This window comes from Stegastes partitus, unplaced genomic scaffold, assembly GCF_000690725.1.
Source record: "Stegastes partitus isolate 25-593 unplaced genomic scaffold, Stegastes_partitus-1.0.2 Scaffold493, whole genome shotgun sequence".
Taxonomy (NCBI): domain Eukaryota; kingdom Metazoa; phylum Chordata; class Actinopteri; family Pomacentridae; genus Stegastes; species Stegastes partitus.
The window spans coordinates 218,387-242,528 of NW_007578224.1; the positions used below are offsets into that span (position 1 = coordinate 218,387).

At 43.8% G+C, this 24,142-nt stretch overlaps 1 protein-coding gene across 1 annotated transcript in view; it reads left to right on the forward strand.

Moving 5' to 3' along the window:
• LOC103361238 (protein sidekick-2-like) overlaps window positions 1-24,142 on the forward strand; it is a 79,947-nt gene that overhangs the window by 33,152 nt on the left and 22,653 nt on the right. Inside the window, exons 2-15 of the mRNA XM_008287266.1 lie at window positions 9,805-9,967; window positions 11,523-11,629; window positions 11,891-12,038; window positions 14,212-14,345; window positions 17,916-18,027; window positions 18,451-18,641; window positions 18,934-19,017; window positions 19,146-19,340; window positions 19,838-19,954; window positions 20,247-20,414; window positions 21,070-21,172; window positions 21,979-22,155; window positions 22,483-22,619; window positions 23,320-23,467. Of these exons, the coding sequence (XP_008285488.1) occupies window positions 9,805-9,967; window positions 11,523-11,629; window positions 11,891-12,038; window positions 14,212-14,345; window positions 17,916-18,027; window positions 18,451-18,641; window positions 18,934-19,017; window positions 19,146-19,340; window positions 19,838-19,954; window positions 20,247-20,414; window positions 21,070-21,172; window positions 21,979-22,155; window positions 22,483-22,619; window positions 23,320-23,467 (1,984 nt within the window). The remainder of the gene's footprint in view (window positions 1-9,804; window positions 9,968-11,522; window positions 11,630-11,890; window positions 12,039-14,211; window positions 14,346-17,915; window positions 18,028-18,450; window positions 18,642-18,933; window positions 19,018-19,145; window positions 19,341-19,837; window positions 19,955-20,246; window positions 20,415-21,069; window positions 21,173-21,978; window positions 22,156-22,482; window positions 22,620-23,319; window positions 23,468-24,142) is intronic.

A 24,142-nucleotide genomic window follows, 5' to 3' on the forward strand; every position in this document is an offset into this window, starting at 1 on the left:
GGCTATAACTCTGTGTGGTGTGGAGGGCCGCATTAAGCCTTCAAATCACTCACGCCTTTGCTTTGGCGCCAGTAACATTATGCCATATCTGCTTGATCGTCCGCACATATTTCAGTGAGCGATTGCAGCCAACAACAGTCAATCCTTCCGCTTTGTAGGTCCTTAGAGGCAGAGAAAGTTCAGAGCATTACCAACATGATTTTTTTTTTTTTTTTTACACTACTGTGTTAAGAGCAGTGGTGGGAACATTTCAATAACACAATGGGAAAAAAAGTCTCTGAATACATTAACCTGATAGAAGATGGTGTCCCTATTTAAATTTATGTAATTTCTAACGATAACCTCCAGGATATACGTGACATTGTGTGAAGACTAAAATTGCTGTGGTTGTAATTCCTTTTTGTATATAAAGAGCTCCTGCATATGTATAAGGCTGTTTTAAAAAAAAATAATAGAACTAACCTTGGTTTTTACTTTCAAAATTTTTCAAACTTCTTGACACCTTTCCATACTTCACTCTCTCTTGCATATGTGTCGGTGTGCAGAGAGTTAAAGGTTTGAATCTTGGATGGGAGCTGGTGGATTTTGTTCCTTAATCTTTGCGCTCATCCGAAATGGAAGAAAACAATCCTGCCAACATCACTGCAGCAGCACTGGGAGCAGTGTTTTGAGTGCAAGCTTAAGAATATAATTAGAAAAACATCATCAACCTCATATTAGATAGCATTGTTGGCATCAGGCTCTGAGCTCTAGTTATGTTGTGAGTGTTACAAGAACTATTGATTAAGGGGTATGGTTCTCTTGTAAGGCAGCTTGCAATTTTTAGATCAAAATGACAGTCTTTTCAAGTATAAATGTGGGGTTGTTCCATTAATCACAAGTTGAAATGATGACAGACATTTGAGAAGAGAAGGTCGATAAAGTACACAGGGATTTTGATTGCCTGTATATAACAAATATGTAATCAAATTAGAGGACAGATATTCCAATTTGTTATCTTAAGTTATGTACTTACCTAATCAGAGAAGAAAGAAGAGAAATACACATCTCTAACGTTCTTGTGTGGTCTGTCAGAATTAGCGTCTAATCATTATTCATTATTTTCATTCTCAAGCATGCATAATTTTATAGTATTCACACAGGACGTTATTATGCTCACCCAATTTTAACAAGTCATGTTTCTCGCACTAAACCATCTTAAAGGATCATGTGGAGATAGCAAAACAATTAGAATCTCTGAGAATTTCCTGCTCTGTTCAAGTTGCATGATTCTCACCCAGCATCCGTTACTGTATCTGATAATTGAGATGAGCAATGTGGTGTGAAGTCATGTAAGAACCAGCCAAACGCCACCATTAGCATAATGTCAGGGCGTTCAGATCTTTGTCTGCCTGCTGGCGTAGTGCTGGCTGCCTGTCTTCACACAATGCAACAGAAGCTGTGCTCCTCCTCTGTCTTTCCTCCTGCTCGGGGTGCATGTGTACTTCAGAGGCAGGAACCGGCAATGAAGACTGCGGATGTCTCAGAGGTCAGAGATGTGGCCTGGTATAGGAGGCTGGCAGCTTTGAGGTTCCATCGGAGAGAAGTGATATTTGGGGGGGATGATGAGGTAGCTGTCACACCATCACAGAGAAGGACTTGGTGCTGTGGCATGGATGATGGGAGAAAATAGTGGTCAGAAGGGCTGTCTTTAATGTGCTGTAGAGAGGCAGTGATGTGACAAGCTTCATTCTGTCAGCTCTCACACTCCAGAATTCTCAATTAGGAACAGAGACTCCGTGCTCCCGCCGGCTGCCCTGCTCACAAAGGTGATGATCCTGCTACACTCCAGACCTCCACCAAAATTAGAGAAGATGAAATAAACATCCACTCCATCCTCGGCTCTACTCATATACCGTACCTAACTCTTTCCAGCCCCGTTATTGCTCGCATGTAATCGAATCTGTGTGACCTATTGTGAGTGTGATCCCAATCCCTGAGTGGATGATGCATTCACACCAAAGAAGGTGTTTTTCTTCTGCAAAACAGGTAAATAAAGCGTTGCCAACACTGATTGCTGTTCACGCCTGGGCCCAGCGGAAGGAAGGGGAGGCCGACAGGCAGCCCGTGTAAATGTAATGAAGGGAGATAATAATTCTTTCTTCTGTCAGCTGCTCTGTGCCATTAGCATTTACTGCCAGCCCCTGCCACTCACTGCTTGGCGCCCATGCACTCTGCCACACTGATAAGAATCACAATCACCAGCTATTCCACACGCATATATTATAATGGCAGGCGCCGTGATACCTCGTACTTAGCAAAACACTATTAGCATGCCAGTGGTATCTCTCCCATTCAAAGGTTCAAAGAGATCGGTTGGGGAGGAAAGCATGGATGGGACATGGCAGTTTGAGTCCATGCATTTTGCCTGATAATATTCCGGTGTCTTTATCTTATAGTGACACAGTCACAAACACGCACGGCTGAGAGCATTTTTGCACATTCTGCCGCGCAGGCACACAAAGGTATGAGGGACACTGGAGAACAAGCAACAGACAGGTTTTCACAATGTCAAGAGGAAAAATGACTCCAAAAAAAGTGCAACTCTATCTATATGGTAATGGCGGGAGGCAAAGATCCAGAATCTGTTTGGTGCATCAAGCAATTAAATCAAGACCTGTCTTAATAGCTACATCTTCACGGAGCTACCCACAGGTCCCAGGATGGACAGGCAACACAGCATTGCAGGTGCATCTGATTAGCTCCATCTCAATGCGTGTGAAATAATGTTTCCCCCACCATACCATCTACTAATTAGGATCTAATTATCCAGCCTAGTGTAAACAATCGCAGCAGATGGCATTACGCACAGTATTAACTCTAATGACCCGGGGCCCTGAGGAATTCACATTTCAACGCGTTTGTTTATTTTATTTATTTATTCCGTTAGTCTTTGCCCTACTTTCTAAATTCACTTAGGCCTATTTCCAACCTTCTCATGCCTTGAGAAAAAGCTGGCCGCCTCTTATTCCCGATGCTGCTCTCACTGTTTTTATTTGCTATTTCTTTCACTTACTGCCATTTATCTGTTTTGTGCTGCTTTCGCTGGTTTTCATTTTCAAACAAAATTCAATTAGCTCTCACGAAGATCAAGATAAAATTTGTACTTATTTTTCCCCCACCTGCTACCATCTGCCTTTTCCCCAGTGAGAAGAGAAAAGAGGAAAGTCAGAAAAGAGACGTGTATGTGATCTGGCGCGCAAAACCTCGCTTCTTCCTCCAGATCGTAGAAGCTGTCTATCACACCTGGGAAATAATACTGTGATGTCAGTCACACACAGTACACGGCTTGGAAAGCCTGGACCATTTTCCATTGTGTTCTACCCGTAACAGCTCTCTAAACTTCGCTTCCCAGATACAAAACAATTTCATATATCTTGTCCTTAGAAAGTAAGAGATTGCCTTGTGTCTGGCTTACATTTCTAAGTTGATACATTGATCTGTTGGTGGTTCGAAGAATGTGTTCACAGCTTGCTGCTACAAGACGTAAATCTTATTTGAGTGCCACAAAGTCAGACAAAAATCCCAGCTTTGTATTTTACAAAGCTATAACTATTCCTTGATGATTAAAGACATAACTTTTTTTTTTACATCCAGCAGTTGTTCAGCTGTGGTTTTCCCACTGTTCGTCGGACAAGGCTGAGCTGACTTGAGACTTGATGCAGCAGAGGGCGTGTAATGGTGGTTGTGGGTGTGCGAGGTCTCATTAATTGACGGCGGGCCTTGTGCCTGTGCTCCTCTGCGTGCCGTGTTCTCTGCCAGGAGCTGGACTTGCTAATTAGGCTCCTGGATATCAGAGACACGTCCCTCGGTGTGCCATGCAATATACTACCACTCAGAAACAGTGCTATGGAGGATGAGAGAGCAGGACTAAAAGATTGAGAGTACAGAGTAAGAAACGGTGCAAAGAGACAGAAAAAGATGGAGAGACTTCTTGGCAGAGAGCTCAAAAGAAAGGGACATGGAGAGTAAATGTGCGTGCGATGGAGATGACAACTGATGAGAGGGCAGAGAGAGAGAGTATGAAAACTACTGTATTGGGAGAGATCAAGGCCGCCAAAAAAGAGAGACTGCCGCAACACGCAGAGAGGAAACTGTTATTGTGGTGGGGGAAAGAGAAAAAGGGAAAGAAACTTAAGATGGAAAGAGAAAAAAGAGGAAGGAATCAAAAAGAGGGAGATAGTTTGAGACAGGCAGAGCATAGCAGAGAGGTAGAGGAAAGCACTCAGAGGAGCAGTGAGGCAAACAGGGAAGAATTCCAAACAGAAAGGGTGTGTGCGCTTGAGCATGTGTGCGACTGTGAATTTGTCTGCACTGCCTGCTGGAGTGTGTGTCCAGATAATTCAATCTGCTGCCCATTGACTGGCCTCCCGCTCCGTCTTCACTCCTAATTAAATCTCCATTTGTTGGCTGGATGCTACTGCTTCTAATTGTGTTGCCGTAGCTTCATGTAGACACACCTAAACACACACACACACACACACAGGCCTGCAGCGAGTGGGATCCCAGACACGTCACCGCGCTACATTACACCTCAATTAATCACATCAATTACACATCAATTAACCCGTGGCAATCCGCTAAACACAGCTGGGATGCAGGCAGCATTTCATCTGCAGCGACCTGAGGACTTTTCCTGCAACATCAAAGCAGACGCAGCATCAAAAAGAAAAACATTTTCAACAACTTAACATGAAAGTCAATATTCCTACTTCATCTCTTCCACTGAGCAGAGAGCATGACTGCATGAGCTTTTAAAAGCATGCCATGAAGTCTATATTGCCACAACATAGATACCAGGAGATTTTATACACTGCATGTATGGTGAGCAAACATGATTTAGAGGCCATAAATGCAGAGTTGGCAGGGCGGAGGGTGGGGGGGGGGGACATCAAGTTGTGATGGACTGGCACTCACATGCGGCATGCAGATGTAGATCCATGGGCCATTCCTCTAAATGAATGCAGGGCTACATGGAGGCTCTCCATCTCCGCTCCCTGTCTTTAAGGCCTGGCCTGCTTGTTTGGCTTCTACTGTAATGGGTCGCTTCACCTTGCAGCCTGGTGTTGGAGGACAACTCCCACCTCCCCCATCTCTTGCATTTCTCTTTCTCCTCCTCTCAGTTCCTCATCTCACCTAAACATCAATTCCCCGTCTTTCTTTGTTTTTTATCATTAAGCCCCGCATTTCTCTCACCATCTGTTTCGCCGTCGCTCTCTCTTCCTACTCCGTCTTCTTTTGTTCACTCTCGTTCTTAATCCCTCCTTACGCGTCGGGTCCCGCTTTCTGAGTCACCTAAGTGATAGAGTGTAAATCTGTTCTGTACCTGCTGTCACAGTGACAGCAGCTTGTGATCAGCCTGACCTTCAGAGCGGACTGTGTTTTCACAGGGGGAGGTATGTATTTTAGGTGTTTGAGTGTGTTTATGTGTTTGTAAAAAGAGCTCAATGTCCTGACCCGAACATCTCAATTTGTAAAGCAACAAATGAGTAGTAGAAGACAACCCATCATGCTTGTGTATGCGCGTGTGTGTATGTGTTTCCTTCCTGTGCGTGTGTGTATTCATGAGGGAGGAGTTTCATCAGCTTTTAAGATGCTTTTAACTCCCCTCCATCAACCCACCAATCCACACCCTTTCACCAACCCATTACTAGGCCAAGGTCACTGCCATGACAGTTGCGTAACCCCCATCAGAGAGGCTAACCATGACCCATCTCACATGTTAAAGTCCAATTGGAGAGGCTAAATGACAGCTCTAAATTTCCCTGGATGACATGATGCACCGTGGGGCAGACTGAAGGTGGTCGATGGAGCAGGAAAGTTATGTGCATATGTATTTGTGTCTGTGTGTGTGAGAAGAGAAAGAGAGGTGGAGAAACTAGATAGCAAGGCAGAGTGAGTGAGAAATTGAGGAAGAGTAAGAGTGGATAACAAGAGATGTTTCAACAGGCAGGGGCTTCACTTTCTGCTATTGCTGTATCTCAATGATACAGTTGTGCAGAGTGCCAGATAGGATGTGGTTACATAGACTCAAACACAGGTGCCTGAGGATTAAACAGAGGGCAGGAAGAGCTCCCTGCTGCTGGAGTAGAGCTGGGGTAAGGAGGTGAGGCACAAAATAAGCAAGAGAAGGAATACAAGACAAAAGCCGAATGTGAACACCGTCCGTGTGATTGCATGCCAGCATGGTGCAATGGAGAGCACAATGGGCTTAGGTTTATAAAGCTGCCCCGGTGCCTGTGGTCTTTGTCTCACGGCCATTAAAATTCTGTGTATGCAGCAGGGGACCCGGCTGGAGCCATGCCACCATTCAACCTCAGCTGTCAGGTTAGAATAAGGTGTTTTTATATCTGTGGTGAATGGTTCTGTGGTGGCGCAGATTGACTGTTGGGGGCAGCTGTTGTACGCAGCAGCCACATTAAAAGCCCTCCTGGCCCTCCCGTGCCAGTTTTTGGTCTACCCTAGCCCTGCCGACTTCAATTGACTTTTATCTCTGGTTGTAGTCAGGCAGGAATTCCTGGTCCAGAAGGACTGCCCTCTAGCTTTCCATCTGGGTTTGAAGCCTGCAGTGCGAGCTACCGTGCACCTGCCATTGCCACCATTTCCCCCTTTTATTCTTCATTGGAATGGACGAAGCAATACTTATTCCTTTCCTTTTTCTTCCTCTCTTCCCAGCGGCCGTTTTTCTAGAAAAATGGCACCAACAGTCAATCAATCAGTCAGACTTTATTTACATGAATAAATATTCATATAGTTAGAATGTAACACTAAGTGCTTTACAGAACAAAACAGAAAAAGAAATTAAAACAATAAACAATACAGGATGTGTGTGGCCAATGCCAATGCTGATTTTAAAGAATAAAAAAGTTTGATCCACCTACATATACACACAGTATGTTTGGGTTGTATAAAAAAGAGAGAGAGAAAAAAACGGGACAACAATTTAGGACTCAGGTCATCATGATGGTACTGATGAAAACAGATATACCTGTGATAGCTCATGTTGGCTGACCATTCCATCTGACACACTCTAGTTTTGTTCCAAAAAATCCAGGTGCTCAAAAAATTGGATGCTCAGCGAGATGATCCCATAGTGGAGGAGAACACAATAACCTGACACATTAGTGATAGCAGCATTACAATGTGCCATCTCTACTGTACACACTATAAATATTAACAGAACCTTGCACTATTGTATGAGCATAAATGTGAAAGTTCACATCTGCAAAACAGAAAAATAGTTATGAATAATCTTACCTTGACATATGCATCTGCAGAGCACATATTCACATAAATGTATTTTTTCCGCCATTGCTGACACACACGTACACAGTGAAAACATAATCCTGCCTATGGCACCATACAGAGTGTGTACCGCAGACACAAACGTATCAGTATAGAGTCTGACCTCTGTTTTACTGTGTAGATGAAAAGCACAGTGTGGAAGGGGAGAATCAGGGTCAGACAAGAGGTTCTCCGTTGGAAATTCATTAGATCCTCGAGGCCAGTGTGCACAGGAATTGGTCTTGTCTTCTTTCAGTAGCAAAAAACTGTTTGGTGGTCAATGGTCATTTAAGTTCTCACTGAGTGTCAAAGAGAAGATAGCTTCAGATGGGTGTTACATAGAGAGCAATCTTTTCGTGGGTTCTGCAGCACAACACCAGATTTCGATTTTGCACTCTCGTGTTAAAGATAGACTTTTCTCTCTCCCAAGCTGGCTTTTCTCTTGGAAGCATATGCTTCCCCTTAAATGTGAAATTGGTCACAAGTGCCACAGATAACCAGTGTTCAGGGATTCATAATCAGGGCTCACTTGAATTGGTCATTTGAGGCAGAGCAAATGTGAACCAATGAATGGCACTGAAACAGGTAACCACAGCGGTGATTACAGGGCACTTAATTCCCTCTTCCACAATTCCACATCAGTAAGTTGGTATTATGCACATTCCTTGCCTCAGACGATCGATGTGTGAGTCTGGGTTTTTGCATGCGCAGGTCTCTAATGGTGGCTTTCTGATGGAGCGGCACTGCTAAGTGCACGTAGCCACTGAGCCCCTGAACCAGCTGGAAATGGTTGGGTGTTGCCTGTGTGTGTTTTTTCAGCCATAAGTGAATGTTTTGGGATTTCATTCCTGTGTCTGTGTGTGTGTGTATGTGTGTATGTCAAGTACAAATGCATTTAACAGTGGATGGAATTACAGAAAAGCTACCACTCCAGCAGCTAGTGCCTGGGGAAAATAGGGATAGCTTCTCCATTTGGGCTCAGACAAGGATCAGTTTCAAGTGTCTTTTGGGTTTGACAATGTTTGTTTTTGAGAAGCACGGGTGCAAGGGTAGTCGAAAGATGAGATTAGCCAGGTTGTGGGGTATTGTTACCAAACAAACAAAAAAAAATATGTAAGGACTGCTTTGGAAACAGAAAAAGATGTGTTGGCTGGTATCTGTTTGCCTCTTTTTATGATTGGTGTGATAGAAAGGGACAAAAGCAGCAGCTCGGTATTGTGTGTGATGTTGCGTGTGTGTGTATGCTCTGTTATATATTTTTGTGGGTGTGTACACTGCACGCATGGCCACTGATGTGAAACACAGAGGTGCACAGTCATTCTTTTATTTACAGTTTCAATCAGGTTCAATTTTCTGTATCCCCTCTCCTGCTCGGCGAGGCTGCCCTCACATTCACCTAGTTCCGCCACACCATCCTCTGCATTTACCGCCATAAATCTTGGGTGTGAACTTGTGTATGGGTGTGGAGAGCGAGGGAGGCTTCAGTAATCAGCCATGAGAGTGAGTCAGCTAGTGTGGTAGACATAGAACCGGGTGTGCTTCGGGCCTTGGCAGCTTACTGCAACTATTAATACAGACTTTAATTAGCCCGCCACAAACACTGGCACAATCGGCTCAGTGTCGCCCGTGGCTGGTGAGGCAGACAGATCAATAGGTCTGATCATGCCTTTTTCATCAGCCCAAATGAAAGCACTTTGTCTCCAAGCTCAGCCCTGGACCTTGCGTATCACCTTAAAGGCTTTTCGTGGCTACACTGGCTGTGTGCAGTGTTGCGGATGGGGCCTGTATAATCTGGCTGCATTAGGGAACTATAAAGATAAATGAAGGGAGGCACAGAGCATAACTCATCCTGTCAGAGAGGGGGTTTTAAGACTGGGAAACTTTGTGTTTTCTAAAGCAGCCCTTACCACCCCTACCCCCCGTGGCTTCCTAGTTTCTCACTCTCTCTTCCTCTAACTTGCTTACATTCTTTTTTTTTTTTTTTTTTTGCTGTATTTTTTCTCCATCTGCTTTCTGTCTATTTGCACTTCCCTCTTCTCTCCATCTCCCTCGCTCTCCCTGTCTCCCTCTCCATCCCCTTTTTTTACTGATCTAGAGGTATGGAAGTGTTCATTTACACTTCTTCTGCGGCACAAATTGCTCTTCTACCTCTTTGCCAGCACATTTCAATTTGAAATAAAAGAGTAAGCTGCTTTGCAGTAACAACTTATTCCATGTGCTTTTTGGCAAGCTTCTCTGTTGACCTTCAAGTTCCCAATCAGTGCAGAAGAAAAATGGAAAAGGCTTGTTCTGAGTCCTCATTTCCTGTGAATTGCTGAAATTGTGTTGTGAGTCTCCTCACAGAGGTTACTGAATCACTGCCATTTTTACCAACTACCCCCACTTGCTGTTTCACGTTCTTTCTGTCTCTGTTTACTGATTTTCCTTTTCCTTTTGTCTTTTTGTATCAATCTCAGTTTTTCCTCTTCTTTCTCTTTCCAGTAGACGACGTCCCACCTTATTTTAAGATGGAGCCTCCACAGACCCAGGTTCACCTAGAGGGAAATCGCCTGGTCCTCACCTGCATGGCTGAGGGCAGCTGGCCCCTGGAATTCAAATGGATCTACAATGGTTCTGAGCTTACACGTTTCTCCTTGGAATACAGGTGAGGAATGCAACCTTGCTTGCCAGAGCTGATTCTATTATCATTTTTTTACTCATCAACTATAATTATCCTACTACATGAGGACATTTTAGCAGCATTTAATTGCAACTAATCGCACAATTGCTCATTTTTATTCATATCTCAGACTCATTTCTATGGATTTATTCAGAACTGATTTGGCTGCATATCTCCCTTGAAACATAAAATCTTGTGTTCAGGGGATTGTCAAATTTATTCCGATTTGTATCTCACACTGTATTCAACATTCAGAGATGGTGTGAGCAGATAACTCTTCTCTTCTCTCTTGCTGTTTGTTGGAACCATTATTGTAGCAATAAAATCACACAATGCATATTTTTCATCAACTAGTGCAGTGTGGGTGGGGTACTTTGCTCTGTGAGCAATGAGAAGCTGTTTCACTGACCGTGGAGTTCTTTTGGATGAGTTTCATCACATATTTCAGCCTCTAAACAGAATGCTGAAGATTTCTACTCACAGCACAGAGTGTGGAAGAGACACCCTCAGCCTGCGTTAACAAGGCCTCTGTGTGCGTATGCATGTATGCATCGCTGTGCCCATTTGTACATATACAGTGTGCTTCTGTCCCAGTACGGCTGCATGTGTGTTTGCAGGTCACAGTTACAGCCCAGTGAAAATCACTTTATATCCTGTTCTAGTCCTGTTTTCTGGACTCTGCTCACAGTCTGACCAGACCTCTAGACATGGACTGACACTCTCAGGTGGTATTGTCTGATTGCTATCACTAAACCCCTCCTGGTCTGTTTTTCTGCCTCTCTCACATCCTCACTCTCTCTGCCCCCCCGTCTTCTTCTTCTTTTCCTCTCCCCCGTCTTTCCTCAGCATTTGGCTGTGCTCTCACGTGGCTTAGTCTCTGGGTCTGCCTTGCAGGCCAGCCCTCTGCTTGTTATTCTTCACCAGCACTGATCAAAGAGGAGAACTGGAATCCATTTAATCAGACCCCCCACCCCCCCCACCCCCTCCTACCCCTGAATTGCAGTGCAGGGGGAACATGGCCGGGGCGGATGCCACACTCCTAAGTGGCTGTAGCAAACCGATTAAAGGAAACTAAGCTCCTGGGTTACCTAGCTAGCATTTCACACACACTATTTAACATGAAAGCGCATCAGGGAAGAGACGTAACTGTGGCTGCACAGAACATGTGAGAGATGCGCGTATGATTCCATTTAACTTACTGAAGATGTAGGATGACTATAGGATGTTGTGAGTCCCACCAGTTAGAATCTCAGCTGTCTCTGCATTAAAATTACAGTCTTTCTTTAGCTTGCTATCGACTGTCAAGCATTACATCAGCTCCAAATCACACCTGAGGCATGCTCAGTTATATTCCTGTTTTAGAACATTTATGTCTTATAGCTAAGTGGAATGCCATTTAAGCTGTGTTTCAGGTGCCTAGTGAAACATCTCAATTAATTTAGCGTCTTGAGTGTGGGTGATAAAAGCGTCAAGATGACAAATGTCGCTGTCTGTCATGCTGATGATGACTAATTGCACTTGTATTGTGTGTGCCCATTAGGTACCTGATCCCCTCGCTGGACCGATCACATGCTGGCCACTACCGCTGCATTGTGAGAAACCGAGTGGGTGCTATAATGCAGTGCAGTACTGAAGTGCAGGTTGCATGTAAGTGCCGGTGTCTTTCCATGTATCCCCAGTTCTGGGGGTAGACATTGTTTCTGTGAAAGGCTTATTAAGCAGAGTGTATGCATGAGTCATTTTCATTCAAGGAGCTTTGCTTTTAAAAAAATGTCCATAGCATAGATTAGAATAATGACAATTCTATTGTCACTCTTCCTGTGGGCATATATTTCCAACATTTTTGCTTCTGGTGTTAAATTTTCTTTTCCTTGTCCCCTTGCTCCACTTGCTCTTTATCTCTGCCAGATATGGGTGGTTTTGTGGAGGGTGAAAGGTCACAAACTGTATCTCAGGGCGAAGGTGCTCTCATCCATGCACCACGGATACACAGCTTCCCCAGGCCCCAGATCACCTGGTTCAGAGATGGGCGGAAGATTCCCTCCAGCAGCCGCATGTAAGTCTACATGCACCCCAGCTTGGTTTCTTTTGGTTCGAGCGTGTACACATGTGACTTGTGTGTTTCTGTGCTTGTCTGAACAAGCGCTCTCGTATGGGTTGTTGATGAATGCAGAGCTGCTGAAGCAGAATATCTTTCACTTCAGAGAACTCTAAGAAGTTCAATACTGCTCACAGATTTTCTCCAATCCCCCCCACACACCATGAGTGAAGTTGAGCAGAATAGTTGATGAACGAATGTTGGCGCAGGCCTTGTGTTCATCATTGAATCACCTCTCAGTGATAAAGTGGGTTATTATATCGCCCCTATTGACTTTGCAGACGGAATGATTGAAGGGTAGAGATAGAGCAGGCAGCAGGGGAACCAATTAGACAAAATTGGACAAAAGGCCTCAATTGATGATATGTTTGACTGACAGCACTCACCCCTAGTTGGATTTGTGTGTGGGAGTGTGTGTGTGTGTATATGTGCACGTGATGTGAATCTGTGCGAGGCTGTACATTGGGAGCTCGGTGGGTGACTGTATATCTGTATGGGCCATGCTCCGAGTGTGAATGTAATCACCTGAGATTAATTCTGCCATTGAGGCCAACAGACGCAGTTCACAGCTCTTCGGGAAACCACTTCTTTGTCTATTATTCAGCAGCCATCTCTACTGTGTCATAACTGACATGAAGATTTTTACCCTGAGCTGCATGCCCCTGCTTGAAGAATAAATTGGTGCATGTTTTCTCTGCCTGCAAAACTTAAAAAAAAAAAAAAAACCCACAGCACTGAGGTAAATTGCAAGAAAAAATCTCAGCTCCTTCCGTGAGTGTTCGACCAATTCCAGAGCTGGTTACTGTGCAACTGACTCTTATCAGAAGTGAAGCGGCGAAACTTTGCTTTGTGACAATGAGAGGCAGTGACAGGACACTCTGCATTTACCGCTTGTTTGCTCGCTTTGTGTCAGGCCACATTGATATTCACAGGTGTGTGTGTGTGTGTGCGGGTGTGTATTTTGCTGTGTGTGTCCTTTGTGTTAAGTGTCTGTTGGCTCTGCAGCTCCTAATTGTCCAGCAGTGTGTCTGTTTATCCTACACCGATCAGGCAGATGCTGGCAGATGCAAAGAGCGTAATCTGGCTGCGTGCTTAATGTCAGCTCTCATTTAACGGGCCTTTCACAAACGTCTTAGACCATCAGTCGAACCGGCGTTCAGTCATTCTTGAGGCTGCAGGGCTGGAGCAGTCACAGGTTAGGTTGCACACACAGGGGTAGGTTTGAATTTTTCATGCCAATTTCTAGTAAATGGAACGGCTTTGGTTTTTACACACATTTCTTATTCTGTGTAGCTATTGTTAATAAAGTCACTTTCATTGAAAAGTGCAAAAGAAACTCTACATATCAGCCAAGCTAACATGTAGGTAACACCGAGGAGTGTATTATAGGGAATAGCTGTGCTTCATCTGCTCACCATTGAGTCTCTGTGTACTGGGCTAGAACAGATAAAAAATGCTCTCTACATGACTTGCAGCTTAGAAATATGTTTCAAATATGTAGACGCCAAAGTTTGTCTGTGACACCAAGCTGTCATAGTACCAATTAATTTGTCAGATAACTGGGCAACTGAGCCACTGCTACCATGACCAAACAAATCAGACTGGCCTCCAGTATCTTCATGCAGCAAACCCCCCACATCACTCAGCTACCCCTCAACAGTAATAAGGGAGTAATTCTGTAATATTCCTTAAAGATACTGTGTTACACTGTCGATGGAAGTTGCTCATAAAAATGTCATTGTGTGCTTGTTTTCAGACATAATTTATGTGTATGTGTGTTTGTGTGTCAGTTTACCCTCAGGATTTATTGACTATGAGACACAACTACTCACTGGTTTAATGATTTGTGCGTGTTTGTGTGCTTGTTATTGTGTATACGCGCGCATGGCTTGGTGTGTGTTTAGGGACAAATTTTTGGAAATGCACTCCAGTTGACGGGGGATTTCTACTTAATTGGAAGCCAAATTGGTGACCCTAATTTAGTTTAACTACATTCAACACTACCTAAAGCTGTTTTTGTCTTTCTTTGGGTAAAGCTGAGGTTAAGTGAGTGTTGCAGGAATTAATGTGCATTGATGTGGCGTCCTTAAAATAAACTAAATGCTTTGTGTGCATTCATATATCTACCCAGTGCCATCACCCTGGACAACACGCTGGTCATCCTGTCCACAGTGGCGCCCGATGCAGGACGTTACTACGCCCAAGCAGTCAACGACAAGAATGGGGAGAACAAGACCAGTCAGCCCGTTACTCTCACGGTGGAGAGTAAGTACACATGCAATCACACACACACACTAGTCTACATGCATACACAGATGTCCTCGCCCACGCAGGGAAAGACACATCTCACCAGCAGATTGTTTGTGTCATCAGCAGCATCAACAGGTTGTTGAAAATCAAAATTTGGATAAAAAAAAGTTTACTGATTACTCTCAGGTGAACGCTCATGTTTATTCAGCACAGCAGCTGTACAACAGGTGGCTCAGAGAAAGACAAGGAAACAGAGATAGCGCCCTCTACTGACTTGTTCCTCCTCTCTCTGTCCAGCACACATAATCATACCCATTACCTTCACCACAATACTTGTCCTCTTGTTCTGCAGTCCTCCTCTAACCCGAGGCTTGAGCAGTGAATTACTGTCATAGGTGATGTTTTAGGTCAGGCTCCAGCAGCACCTCTCTAACTGGCTGCATGCTCAGGCCCGTAAAGTGGACCTTCAGTTTAATCGCTTCTCACAAAAATCAGATTTATGAAAATGACACTGAGGAAACAGGCAATGATTAAAAATACACACACCCACACAAGCACACACACACATACACACATCCGATTGGAAGGTCAGCCTCGCTAATAAAATGAACATGTGCACAACTTCAAATAAAGTTTGGCACCGGTGATGCAAGCATGGTTACAAGTCAAATCATTAGAGTTGGGGTGAGCCTGATGCTTCCCCTATCCTCCCGCGTACTGTCACCCTCTTTTATCTGAACAAAGTCACACAAATTCTCCCACATAGTCTTTCTTTCTTTCATCTCAACAGAATCAGTCTTTTTCTGTTTACCTCAACCAGCCAATTAAAGGAGCCGCTAAATGTGTTTTCTAGCTATTTGGTTTTTAAAACAATGTTTATTCAAATATTTTATACCTCGTACAGTACATGCTTGGATAAATGTAATAACTGGCTCTCTTATGGTTTTTAATGTTTATGTGATAGGGATTATAACATATAAAGACTTTAACCTGCTTGCATGCACAACTGGGCATGTTTTAGAAACAGCTTCCTGCCTGCTGCTTTTGCTTCTGCTTCTGATCGCTGTATCTTTAATGCAGTGTTTGTAATTCAGCACTCAATACACATGGCATAGCAATCTGTGGGGACCAGATATCACTGAATATCACCAAATTTGACCTTGCAGATCACACTGGTGTATTTTGCATCCTGAGGTTTTTTTTTTTACAGCTTTATTTGTTCATTTTTAGTGATTCTGTGGAGAAAAGACACAAACACATGCAGTAGAGGGAGCACCTTGTTCCTAAGGGAGCATGCAAATGAGTCAGAGCTGACTGTAATAGTAAAACGGTAAACTGACATCGGCTAATGCTCCAAGTAGGAAGATATGTTCTGTTTTGTTTTATTCTTTAGAGTGTGAAATACGCTGCAGCTGACTTGGGTTTACAATTGACGCAGACAGATGTCAGGAATGTGGTCGCATTAGTAGCAAGAATTTGCTATGCAGGTCACCATGTTGTGTACTATTTGCATTTAATTAGAAGATTACACACTTGAGGTACTCTCAACACTGGGACTTTACGGACTGCAATACATTAATTAGTGTCTGCCGAAGAACCAATCGTGTCTTTGGAAAAATAAAAGGAGTTCTTTGATAAGTCAACTGGAATCCAAATTTTGCTGTCTCATTGACGAATACAAACTCCATTTTCAGGCAAATATTATGGCATTCAGCTTAATTTAGCAAATCCCTCCAGCCTGGATATTTGCATAAGTCCTCAAGTAGAAATTAAAGAGCAAATGTCACTTTGTGTAAAATTGACTTCTCCACACAATGTATCAACAGTCATGATCAATTAATTGACATTTTTTTAAATATATATAATCATATACTATAACCCGTTGGTGATCGTTGAAAATCAGTTCACATACTCTTTAGCTCTCAGTGTTCTTGGTGGAAGATGAATCAAAGTGGTGTTTGAATTATTCTCCATCAATCACTTATTCCTCCCCTCCTCTCTCCGCAGTTCCTTCTCCACGCAAAATCTAACTTTCCACAACATCTCGCTTATTAATTAGCCTCAAAAATTACATAGATCAGCCAAATTCTGCAGTGCTACATTTTAGCCAATAAAATTTGACCCAAGTGGTTTATAAATCCCTTGGACTAAGGAAAATCATTGCACACGTTTGATTTCTTCTTTTTCACTTTTTAAAAACTCTTTGATGACTTGACAGGAAGCCGACTGATTGGTTATCATATGCTGATTATTAAAAACGCCAACAATACCCTCAGAATGAGTGATGAGAAGGTTTAATGGTTAGAAAAATATTCCCATTCCAACACTCAGTTTCTGTTTTTGTTATCTAACAAACATCGTGACAGTGAATGTAGGGGTCACTTACTTTTATACAATCCAGCTGCCATAAGGCATTATAACCAAATCAAATTTCACTGTGTATTAAGGTATGCCTTGGGGTAATCCACATATTTTAATATCTAAATGTTAAATTTATTCTGCATATGTGCCAGCAAAATGTCAGCAGCATGTAACTTTTATTCAGTTTTTCTTCTTTTTTTCTTCGACGCTGGGAAGTGCTACGAGGAACTAATAGTATTTAGATCAGCAAAAAATCACTACTTTTGAATAATTTTCTTTCTACTGTATTAAGAGACTTGTAAAAACACAGTCTACTGTGAATATTTGTCCAAGGCCACGATTTACATAAAAAAGAATTTATGCTGAAAAAAAAAATATTTCAAAAGTTGAATTGTTAAAGAAAAAAAAAGTACTCTTAGCAATGTATTGGATATATTGAACTGATGAGCTGGAGATTTGAATGCAGCAATTAAATGGGGAAAAGAACCAAACAGCAGTAATGACTCACAGATGGCTTGCTCCTTCATTTAGACAGTGGTTGTAGAGGAAGCTTTGTCATAACGCTGTTCAGATTCTACAAAAAAAATAAAATAATAATAAAAAAGCAAGCCATGAAAGGGTAAGATTTACAATGAGGTGGCACAAAACAGCAATAATAATAATAAAAACTTGATTAGGGACCTTATTAACATGAGGTAGCCTTGAAAACAGGCTCCCACATGCGTACGATACACACATGCGAGGTACCGTAAACACGCAATCACTCAAACACATACAAGTTCACAGGCCCATAGCCGTACTCTGGGGAGGTGCGGGGGAAAATGAGATCAGATTCACAGAGAGATCACTGATTGAGGGCAGTGAATCGATGGTTGGCTGGAGGCTCCGTGAAACCCGTGAGTGATGGTGCTGCATTTAATCGCTTTTTGTGTTTGTCTCAATTATGTTACATAATGGCTTCTAACACCTGGGCTAACACCGTGCTCAGGAAAATGCTGTGTGCACTAGAAAAGGGATCTAAAGTAAAGACAGGGGTGTTAATAGTTGGGTGATAACATTCTGGCTACCTGCTGGTGATAGTGACAGATTGTCAGTCTCACTGTCAGGATCTAGTCATGCTCAGTAGGCTGGATCAGGCAGATGCGCGGGCTGATTTAGAGGATTGCATGTAGTTTATACATTTCTTTCACGATTTTGGTTTTTTTTTTCCCACATGTGTGATAGATGTGGGAGGACCCGCAGACCCCATCGCCCCCTCCATCATCATCTCCCCAAAGAACACCAGCGTAACAGTGGGGAGAAACGAAGCCATCATGGAGTGTGTGGCCAATGCCAGGTAAATGTTCTCCCAGACACTTGTAGAGGAAAAGACATGCAAATACAGACAGGCATTATCAAAACACCAGCACCTTCTCACACCTCCGCATCTGATATTTTGTGATTTAAATGAATTTTGAAATCTTTTGTTTGAACATGATAGAAAAGTGTTTTGCACATCTCTCATTTTGTATGTCTCTGCCATTCTTCCCTTTGATTCAAGGCTTCACTCTGTTCTCCCTATCTCACACAATCCCAGTCCTGAATTCTGACTATTATCTCCAATTCAAAGACTTAATCAGAATGACAGATGTATCCCATGTGCTCCCTCAATGCTCTGTAACCTTGAAACAGAATATAAATCTGTATTAAAAACACGCTCCCTATCTCTTGCTCTCTTTTTTTTTTTTCCTCCTTTTCATCTTTTTTTTCTCTCCTCCAGACCCCTTGTCAAAATGAGTATAACTTGGAGGAAAGACGGAGTAGTGGTCAATACGGGGATCCGAGATTTTGGCCGTAGGTTGGTCATCAGCTTGCCCGCAGTCACTGATAGCGGATTCTACGAGTGTGAGGCGTCGCTCCGCAGCAGCAGCGTCCCCTCCGTCACCGCTGGGGCCTACCTGCACGTTCTTGGTAAATAACCCACAGCTTATATTTTGCCCTTGCAAGAGAGCAGCTGAGCCTAAATTATCCAAATATTGCCTCAGCATGCTAACCCTCATGTTGAGAGAATTTTGAGAGAGAGAGAGAGAGATTGTGTTGCCATTTTTATATTTCAGTAATTGCACTGATGTTGTTATCTAGAGTGGTGAAAATGCTCATTCGCCAGGGAAGGGTCAAGATAAAAAGCACGGATGAGTTATTTATTTATTTACTGTAATAGAGCGATGATTTGCGCTTTTTTTTTTTTCCTTCATGAAAACAGAATACCCTCTGTTTGTAAAAGAGCCACCAAGTCACATCAGTGCGGAAATGGAGAAAGTGGTGGATATCCCCTGTCAGGCGCGAGGTTAGTGCTGTTTGTTTTTCCTCTCTGCTACTGCATGTGTGAAAGAGAAAGAGAAAAAAAAACATGAAAAAGGAATAAAATGAATAGTGACAAGGAAAAAAAAAAAGCATCCTCTCCTCCCTCTGTAGGCACACCACAGCCAGACATAGTGTGGTATAAAGATGCAGTGCCCATCAGCCCCGTGAAGATCCCCAGGTACAGGGTTCTGGTAGGAGGCAGTCTGCAGATCAACGGTCTCCTGCCAGATGACACGGGGATGTTTCAGTGCTTTGCCCGCAATCTTGCAGGGGAGATCCAGACAAACACCTACCTAGCTGTTACAAGTATGTTCCCTTGAACATTTTTTTTTAAAGCTGTATGCATGTCTGCTGCCTAATTCTGCTTGTCTTCCTCTCTCTGTTCCCTCCTTTTCTTTGCTCTTAAATCCGCTCCTCTGTTCTCATTTTTAATCCTCTCTCTGTTGTCCCTCCTACACCCATCTATCTATATATCTCTTTGCAGTGACAGATTTGTCACCTCAGATGCTCGGGCAATTATTGCCTATTTTTGAATCAGAGAATGAGCAGGAGAAGCCAAGAGATTGAGGCGCCTTGTCAGATTCTCAGAGCTGTCCCTGAGAATAAGACCTGACAGCTGCCCCTTTTGTCAAGTCTATTAAGCTCTCAGCTGCCGCCTGCTTTATTAGGGAGAAAGCTGTTTATGTCTCTCATTATCACCTCTGTCTAACCTGATTTTGTTTGAATGTATGCGCATTTCTGTGTGTGTGTGTGTGTGTGTGTGTGTGTGTGTGTGTGTGTGTGGCTGACCCCTCCCCACTCAGGTATCGCTCCCAACATCACCGCCGGCCCCTCTGACAGCGCAGTGATTGACGGCATGTCAGTCATTCTGCATTGTGAGACCTCTGGAGCCCCACGGCCAGCCATCACCTGGCAGAAAGGTGCATGGGCTAACAGCATGAGGTCGGGAGGGTGGGGGAAGGGGTGATGGGGGGGCATTATTTTTGCAGCAATTTGACTCTTCAAAGTTTGTCAGCAAGGGCTCTGGAAGTATACATTTTCACCAAACAAGCTTTACCTATTTGCTTTTGCTGCACTGCTTTCCCTCCTGTTTGTTCACCCTGACATTTCTCCAATACCCTAATCTCTCTTTTTTTTTTTTTTGCCCCCCCTCTTTTTGTTCCCTTGTCCTCCACCCCATACCATCAATCACTTCCATCCTCCCCCCTGCAGGTGAACGTGTCTTGGCCAGTGGCTCGGTCCAGCTGCCCAGGTTCACCCTGCTGGAGTCGGGCAGCTTGCTAATCAGCCCCTCCCACCTGTCTGATGCTGGAACCTACACCTGCATGGCCAGTAACTCGAGGGGCATTGATGAGGCCTCAGCTGACCTAGTGGTCTGGGGTAAGTTAAAACTGGACATAATTTCTTGCATTTCCTTCAAATCGCTTAATTTTCCGCCTTGTCCAACGCTTGTGTAAAGTACTGCAAACTCGGAGACCCGTGGTAGACATAGAAATAATAAGAAAAATCCTCCTTTTTTAATTGATGACTTGTTTTACTTGCAGAAGCAGTGCATACCTGCTACCTGTGGGTCGCTGTCAAGATATTTTGACAATAGCATTAAACCAGGGGTGTCCAATCGTGGTCCTCGAGGGCCACAGTCCTGCATGTTTTAGATCAGGGGTGTCCAATCCTGGTCCTCGAGGGCCACAGTCCTGCATGTTTTAGATGTTTCCCTCTTCCAACACACGTGATTCAAATGATCAGCTCATCATCAAGCTCTGCAGAAGCCTGATAACAATCATTTGAATCAGGTGTGGGAGAGGGAAACATCTAAAACATGCAGAATTGTGGCCCTCGAGGACCAGGATTGGACACCCCTGCATTAAACGTACGCATTTTTCTGTGAATATGATAACATCACCAGTCCTTGAAAGCCTCGCTTGCCTACCCATTGAATAGCGTTTCAGAAAGACATTGAGGGAAAGATGAGACCAAGCCCAGTAAAGCTTTTCCAAGACAGCCTCTGAATAATAGCCTCCGGGTGTTTTCACAGCACGTACCCGCATCACTAAACCGCCACAAGACCAGAGTGTCATCAAAGGGACCAAGGCCGTTATGACCTGCGGCGTGACCCACGATCCCAGTGTCACTGTAAGGTAATTTGTTTGGATTTTGTCCCTTTTCAGTCACACACAACCGGAACAAATGTCTGACCCCACATGCTTTACTACGAGTCGTTCTCGACACAATCCCGGTTTAGAAGACGAGATCGGGTATCAGCGTTGTACTTAATTAGTTGATGAAATCTGCCAGAGATCTTGTAGTGTTTATCCACCCTTAGAAGAAATCCTATGGGAAGATTCTGAAATTCTTTGAGTCAGATTGAGGAATTAGTCAGTCGCTTTCTCCTCACTCTTCATACAATCTTGAGCATGATAGAGTGTGTGTACATGCATCTGTCTCAGAGGGAGTGAAATGTTGTCTGTGGAGCCCAGTGATTAGAGTGCCTGTCACCTGTGGGCCTACGACATTGATCAGATTGCGGGGTAAACAGATGAATATGTAAACAGAGTAATAACTTCAGACAGCTCCTTTAATTAAACGCAACACAGAGGAGATTAGCTGGAGAGCCCGAATAGTCGCAATTAATCACAGGAGCTCCTAGCATGTGCGTGACTGTGTGCATGTTGAGAGGAAGTGCTCGTATGTGCAGGTGGGCATGTGACAGGGGGACATGGAGGAGAGGCTCTGTGCTGGATGTGTGACTGAGAGACATGTTTTTCAGATTCAAATCGCTTTTGCTATCAGCTTTACAAGGCTTTTCATCAGTGTCAGCACCTTCTGTGTTTGGCGTATGAACCGACACAAACTAACGCAAACGAATGTATTGTCACGACACTCTGAAGTGTGAGGCTGTGTGTGTGTGTTTCACAAACTTACACGCTCATGTACATTCCTCTAGGTACTTGTGGGAGAAAACCGGCACCGTGATTGACGTGAACACATCCCCCCGCCTGCGCCTGGATCCCGACGGTACCCTGCACATCTCCCAGACGTGGTCGGGCGACATTGGAACATACACCTGCAGGGTGACCTCAGTGGGTGGCAATGACTCTCGCAGTGCCCACCTCCGAGTCAGGTCTGTGTATTTGTCTCCTCCGTCTTATCTTGCTGTCTGTATTTTATTTATTTATTTATTTTTTGGCTTATTTACGTCTGACCAGGACATGATGGATGGATGTTTTCTCCGCTGTTGTGGTTTATCACTGGTCTTCGCTCTAATCCATCAAGCACCTCTAATATTTACAATGCGAGGCTCTCAGTTTGCCTGTTTAATTCTGTTATTTGCTGCCTCTGTTGTCTGATTCTATTTCTCTTTATCACTTTTCCCCTCTCTCTCTCTCTCTCTCTCTCTCTCTCTCTCTCTCTCTCTCTCGCTCACACACACACACACACGCACATACAGGCAGCTGCCCCATGCTCCAGAAAACCCAATAGCAGTTCTGAGTACTACAGAGAAAAGAGCCATCAACCTCACATGGGCCCAGGCCTTCGATGGTAACAGCCCTCTGATCCGTTACATCCTGGAGGTCTCAGAAAACAGTGAGTTTTCCAATGTTTCGCAGCACCTAAGCACCAGTATCACCTTCAGCAATGCACACAAGTCATGCATTTCATTGCATCTTGTTAGTAATTTCATATTGCCGCTTTATACTCATGGGGAGCACTAATTTGCGCCTATTACATTACATTTCCATTGTGTCCTTAAAATTGGCTGTTACATCCTCTGATACCGCCTGCAATCAGTATAACTCAATTGTCTCACCTGTGTGCTTCCTTACGCATGATCGGGGGGAAACCAAATTGTCGTTGATGTCCAATGCTCGTATTTTCCCTTTACTTGATAAAATAAAAGAGGTGGGAATGTTTTCACCCACGGAGAGCAAATTGTTCAACCATTCCTCATCGAAGCACAGGCTAACTGAGAAGATGACAACTCATTAAAAGGAAAATGAATCTGAGGATGCAGATGGGATCTGGGTTTTGGATAATTGAATTGCAAACTGATATTTAGAGGGAGTGTATACAAAATAAATTACTTGTTTTTTTTTTTATCAGCAGCTGCAATAATATTACTGAAAATGAAACAATGGTGTGTAATAATAGTCAGAAGTAGCAATGAATTCAAATTTGAGTTTGCTACTGCTGAAGAGATTTTTTTTTCAAGAATCTTAATGCCCTCAGAAGGTCATTTACTATTCAGTAACTATTGTTTACAGCTTTCTGTCTTTTTCTAAATCAGATGCCCCTTGGACTGTGCTGCTGGCCAACATTGAGCCTGAGTCCAGCGGGGTTACTGTTGGTGGCCTCATCCCAGCGCGCTCGTACCAGTTCCGCCTGTGTGCCGTCAACGACGTGGGCAGAGGCCAGTTCAGCAAAGAGACTGACCGGTGGGTGCTGCACTTATCTATTCTGCATCTGCTGAATATTAAATATATTTGCCTGTAGTCTGCGTAACTTAATGTGTACACTGTCTGCAAGAGAAGCATCACACTTTCAGGGCTTTTTACTGTACTGGAACAACCCGTTCTCCCCCCTACTCATCTTGGCAGTTCAATAGAAAATCCTGTGATTATTTCCTGTAAGTCCACTTTTTGGTCTTCACTCCTGTGGGAGTGAGCGAGAGATGAGCCGGCTTCGGGATGGGCCTTTTCAAGATAAAACTGTGAATGAGCTGAAATTGTGCTTTGTGAAGACTTGATGGGTGCGCTGACCCAGCTTCATCTCTCTCCCTCCTATTAACTGCCTTTGCCGTACTTCATGAGTAAAATACAGAGCGGCTTGAAAGAGGCAGAGCTCAACACAGACTCAAATCTCAAGTGAATTCTCTTGACTAGCAAGACGAAACGGTCATAATCATACAGGCCCACTCCACCCACGCACACACACAGAGTCTTAACTCATCACAATTCACCTATACACACTACTGTCTGACCTTGTCTGCATCAACACAACCATTTGCTTCTTTTGTACCTGTAGCACCCTCCAACTGAAAGCCACCGCTACCTATCACGCACCGTCTTCGCCACACACTCATTCACAGAGCTGAATTCCTCTGCGAGTCT